Source organism: Chrysochloris asiatica, unplaced genomic scaffold, assembly GCF_000296735.1.
Source record: "Chrysochloris asiatica unplaced genomic scaffold, ChrAsi1.0 scaffold00270, whole genome shotgun sequence".
NCBI classification, from domain to species: Eukaryota; Metazoa; Chordata; class Mammalia; order Afrosoricida; family Chrysochloridae; genus Chrysochloris; species Chrysochloris asiatica.
In genome coordinates, this window is record NW_006408788.1 from 2,300,053 (window position 1) to 2,305,678 (window position 5,626).

General features: G+C 41.9%; 1 protein-coding gene across 4 annotated transcripts in view; it reads right to left on the reverse strand.

The window, feature by feature from the left end:
* SLIT2 (slit homolog 2 (Drosophila)) overlaps nucleotides 1-5,626 on the reverse strand; it is a 540,750-nt gene that overhangs the window by 110,786 nt on the left and 424,338 nt on the right. For all 4 annotated transcript variants that reach the window (XM_006874347.1, XM_006874345.1, XM_006874346.1 and 1 more), the window contains 2 exons: nucleotides 4,496-4,628; nucleotides 271-339 (listed from right to left, as the gene is read on the reverse strand). In XM_006874347.1, coding sequence (XP_006874409.1) covers nucleotides 271-339; nucleotides 4,496-4,628 — 202 coding nt within the window. The remainder of the gene's footprint in view (nucleotides 1-270; nucleotides 340-4,495; nucleotides 4,629-5,626) is intronic.

Genomic DNA, 5,626 nt, shown 5'->3' on the forward strand with positions numbered 1-5,626 from the left:
ATCTCTCTAATTCTCTGACTACTCAGACTTTATCAAACTTGTACTTCTTTGAATAGAGGCAGACCTTGCTTTAAGGAAGTCTACTGCCTGATTGATACTCTAGAAAGATACAACCAATGATCCAGAACCACAGTGAGCAAGGGCAGGAGCAACTAAGTGTAAATGATTTATATTATCTGAAAGGTTGCCTGCGTCTCATGCCCTTGGCCATCCCCGTTTATATGAAACAGCAAAGAAATCAAATGCTGAACAATGTAGTCTGTTACTTACATCAGTGTTAAATGCTTGTAGTTAGAAAGTTCCTTGGGGACCAATGTGAATTGGTTCCCATCCAGATACCTGAAAGAAAAAATAAATAAACAAAAAGGAAACAGGAAACCATTATCACCTTCTTTCTAAAATAACATCAGTGTCTCATGAAAGAGTGGAACAACTGCCCAGGCTTGGTTGAGGCAAGGAAGGATTTGGTAACTTTGTCTGACGATGTCATGTCCCTAGTTTGGAGCGACTATTAAAGTATAGAAAACACCAAAACCAAAATCAAAACCCACTGATATCTAATCCGGAGAAATGATTTTTGGATCACTGATGCTAAATTACAGAACTAAGGAGAGGTCCATGAAGCTACTTCTCTGTGGTTTATCTAACAAGGCACGGCAGCATCCAGCCACTTGTGTGTCAGGGAGAAAATCCTAACTCATTTAATCACTGTGGTTTTTGTTCAGCTCTGGTTTGTTTGGAATGATGAGGGAATCAAACCATATAATGCTTGAAGTATTAACAAAACCTAGTGGAAAAACACCCTGCTCACTGAAGAAATAGGTTATCAATAAAGCAAGAAAACCCCGAGGGGTGGCTTTAACAAGTGGCAGATGGTTTCAATCATAAATAGGCTTAAGTTGAAAATACTTTAAAGCTGGACATAGAAGTAGCTTACAAGTTGTACACAAAAGCGATTTATTCCAAACACTTCAAAAACAAAACTGTCATATAACAGGCACACGTTGTTAATTGTTGTTATTATTAAAGTGCCATCAAGTCAGTTCCAACCCATAGTGCATAGTGAGCCTATAAAAGGTTTCCTAGGAGCAGCTGGTAAGTTTGAACCATTGACCTTGCAGTTCAAACCGACTTTGCAGTCCAGCACATTAACCCACAGTGCCACACCAGGACTCCAAGTTGTTAATACAACATGAAAAATCTTAGAGGAAGAATCAGGCATACGCTATGACTTGTTGTTAAGTGATGTCGAGTCGGGTTCTGACCCATTACGAGCCTGTATAGGGTTTCCAAAGAATGGCTGATGAGCCTTAATCACCGGTCTTACAGTTCAAACTGACTTTGCAGTCCAGTGCATTAACCCACAGCACCATACCAGGCCAGGACTCCTTAAACTTACTTTTTTTTTTTTTTTTTACTTCTTTTCCTTTAGTTCTGTTTTTCCTACTACCACTAGAGGGGAGCACAACTCCATATGCTTCAGTCAAAGGAACCTGCCTTGGAGTTGATTCCAACTTATAGTGACCCCACTATAGGAGTCCCATAAGCTCTAAGTCTTTGTGGACACCTACTGCTCTATCTGTCTCCCAGGGAGCAGCTGACAGTTTCAGACTGCAGACTTTTGTTGTTGTTGTTGTTGTTGTAGCTGAGCAATTGAACCATGGTGCCACTGTTCCTTATACTGCAGTGCCCTTCCTTTACTTCACAGAAGAACATAGATGAAGACCAACAATTTAGAATGGGCACTACAGATGTTTACATGTAAAACAATCTAAGGAGAAATTATATGGACACAATTAAGAAATAACCGGCACCATTTTGTTTAAACTTGCCCATCAATACATACTCATTTTTGCCAAATGCTTTAATAATTTAATATAACTTACATATAAAACTTGCCTAATTGATGCATATATGCTGTTGTTGAAAGGATCCAACTGATTTGGTATGGTTCTAAGAATAAGCTCGCTGAGAGGTAATTTCACAGAGATGAGTTAATATTTTCCTTCTATCTATAAAATGCTTTCTTCAGAAGAAAATACTTTAAAAATAATTTGTAGTGTAAGAGATTGGCTATTAGACTACCTGACTGCAGAAACACATAGTTAATACAGACAGAACACGAACTAAGCAGTTCATGTCAAACATAGTTGAATAATGGAATTAAAATGATTTTTAGAAAGTACTGGATGGGAATTGGGGAAAAGGGCTAAGGCGTGGAGCCAGTTAAAATTGTAGAAGAGTCGGCATGAAAGATGTTCATGCTTTTGGAGAGAGTTCGTCTTCCAGCTGGGGTGTTCCTAGAGGCAGCATGTTGCATACTGAATATTCTCCAGGCATCTAATAGCCCCCAAAACAGGAGGCTTAAAGTGCCCATGGCATCTTCTGAAATGAAATACATAATACATATGCATGTGGGAGCGCAGTGGCTCCGTATGATGAGCACAGGACTGCAAACCACAAGGTCCATGGTGCCAGCCTGCCAGCTGCTCTGCAGGAAAAAGATGAGGCTTTCTGCTACAGTGAAGCTTTACAGCCTCAGAAACCCTGGTGTGGCACTGTAGGATAAGCACTGGGGTGTTAACCACAGGGTTGTCATAACAGCGCCACACCAGAACTCCTTACATATTAGCTTTAAAAAGTATGTGGAAAATTAATCTTTTAATTGCATCTTTACATGAACTTTTCCTAGCTCCCTCGAATAAATACCAAAACCAAATCTATTGTCATCTAGTCATGTCTGACTCATAATGACCCCGGAGAACAGAAAAGAACTTTCCATATGAGTCTCTCCAAATGAGTCCTGGTGTGGCGCTGTAGGATAAGCACTGGGCTGGTAACCAAAAGGTCAGTGGTGGAAATCTGCTTTGGAAACCCTATACAGTGTCACTGTCCTTGAAAACTCTTTACAGGATCGCTATGAGGTGCAACCGACTTGACATCAGACTCGTGGGGTGGTGCTGTAGGACCAGCACTGGACTGTGAATCACAAGGTTGGCAGTTCAAACCCACTAGCTACTCCTTGGAAACTGTATACAGGTTTGCTGTGAGTTGGAATCAACTTGACAGTACTTAACATGAACAACTAAATATATAAACATACATACCAGGCTATATCCTGGTATGGCGCTGTGGGTTAATGTTAACACACTGGATTGCAAAATTGGTTTGAACCATAAGGTTGGTAGTTCAAGTTCATCAGTTGTTCCTCAGAAACCAACAACAACAACACACACACACACACACACGCACGGTGGTAGTGGTGGTGGTGGTGTACTGTGGAGTCGGTTCGGCCTCACAGCAACCCTGAATAGGGTTTACAAGGCTGTAAATCTTTACAGGAGCAGAAAGCCTCATCTTTCTCCTGCAGAATGGTAGTTTTGAATTGCTGACCTCGAAGTTAGCTGCTCTACTCGTAACCACTATACTACCAGGGCTCCTTATACACACACACACATCCATATATTTATACATGGTATTTGTCGTGGTGGTGTGTTGTGGAGTCACTTCCGACTCATAACGACCCTGCATAGTGTTTCTGAGGCTGTAAATCTTTATGGGAGCAGAAAGCCTCATCTATCTCCAGCAGAACCGCTGGTAGTTTCCAACTGCTAACCTTGAGGTTAGCAGCATGACTTGTAATCAGTATAACTGATTCTTTTTTTTTTTTACCAGTATGACCTAGGAGAGTGTCTTACATCATGAGATAAGTAAATATCAAAGCCAAATGAGAAACTGCTCATTTGGCTTTGAACCACAGGCCTTTAGATGCTAATGCATGTGGAACCTATCTACTGCGAACATTTCAAAACAGATCTTTAACCGTATGCAATGCTACCTGGCCAAGCACACAGACACAGAGCTACCCCTCAGTACTGCCCACAACCCTCTAGCTGACTCAAGCTCTGTATGAGGAATGGGATCAATCAGAGAATTAAACTTCTTCCATTCTATCCCTTTATCCCTGTGTGAATGCACTATGTCCGAGTCCTTAGCATGCATCCACCTCAGTCATGTGGAAATGCTTTATTTTTTGTCCACTTGAGATCAAGCATCAAAAGCAGTAGCCCTCAATGCCAGCAGTGGGAGGGCAAAACGGGGCTCCAAAGGATCTACCTCACTGTGACATTTCAGAAGCAGATTTACTATTATTATTTTATGAGGCACCTCTGGGTGGGTTCCAATAACCCACCTTTCAGTTAACCCTTTGCATCACCGGGGGTTCTATGCATCTAGAGGGAGCCAAGTTCCCAAATAATTCATGCATCCACGGTCACTCCAGTGTTACAAATGAGCAATTCTGGTAAATGCTGGGCAATACAGTATCACAACCTCTCCTTTGGTTTCTCCTAGTTCTAAATCTCCCATGTGACCTCACGGCTCTCCAAGTAATGCACTGACCAATGATCGGATCGCCTTTCTTTATTTCATCTCTGTCTCCCTCAGGGTGTGATTCATGAATAGCTGTGGGAAAAGAAAGGCCGCCTTTACTTACAGCTCGGTGACATCTCTCGGGATACCTTTCGGCAGGACCTTTAAGCCCTTGTTGCTACATCGGACTACTGTATCCAAGCAAGTACACTCCGAAGGGCAGCGAGAGAGTGGAGAACAACTGTTGTCGTCATTGCCTAAGTAGCCAAAGGAAACACAGGAGAAACACAGATTTGGGGCTTTACAGATGCTCACAGGGATGCTGGGTCTTTATCTGAAGTGTCTGGGGTCACTGAGTTTCTTAGGTCTAAGTCATTAAGTATTTATAAACCAACACTCTCCATGTTCTGTAGCTGTGTTTCATATTCTGCCTAAAAAACAATGAGAGACCATAGTATGCAATGCCTGTAATTGTTGTTAGGTGTCATCGAGTCAGTACCAACTCATAGCGACGTACAACAGAACGAAACACTGCCCGGTCCTGAGCCAACCTCACAATTGTTGCCACGCATGAGCCCACTGATCTTGCCACTTTGCCAATCCATCTCGCTGGGGTCTTCCACTGCTTCTCTGACCCTCCACCTTACCAAACATGATATCCTTCTCCAGCAAACTGGTCCTGCATGACAATACGTCCAAAGGAGGAGAGATGAAGTTTGGCCATCCTGGCCTCCAAGGAGCACTCTGGCTGCACTTCTTCCAAAACAGATCTGTTGGTTCTTTTAGCAGCCCATGGCACTTTCAATATTCTCCCCCAACAACCAAAGCATCAATTCTTCTACAGTCTTCCTTATTTACTGTCCAGCTTTTGCATGCATATAAGGTTATTTGTATATAAGGTGCTTGGGTCCGATGCACCTTAGTCCTTAAGCTGCCATTTTTGTTCTTCAACACTTAAAAAAAGGTCTTGTGCAACAGATTTGCCTAATGCAATACGTCACTTGATTTCTTGACTGCTGCTTCCATGAGTATTGATAGTTGATCCAAGAAGAATGAAGTCCTTGACGACTTCAATCTTTTCTCCATTGATAAGAATGTTGTTTATTGGTTAGTGGTGAGGATATTTGTTTTCTTTATATTGAGATGCAATCCATAGCAAAGGCTGTGTTATTTGATCTTCATCAGTAAATACTTTAAGTCCTCTTCACTTTCAGCAAGCAAGGTTGTATCATCTGCATATCGCAGGTTGTTAATG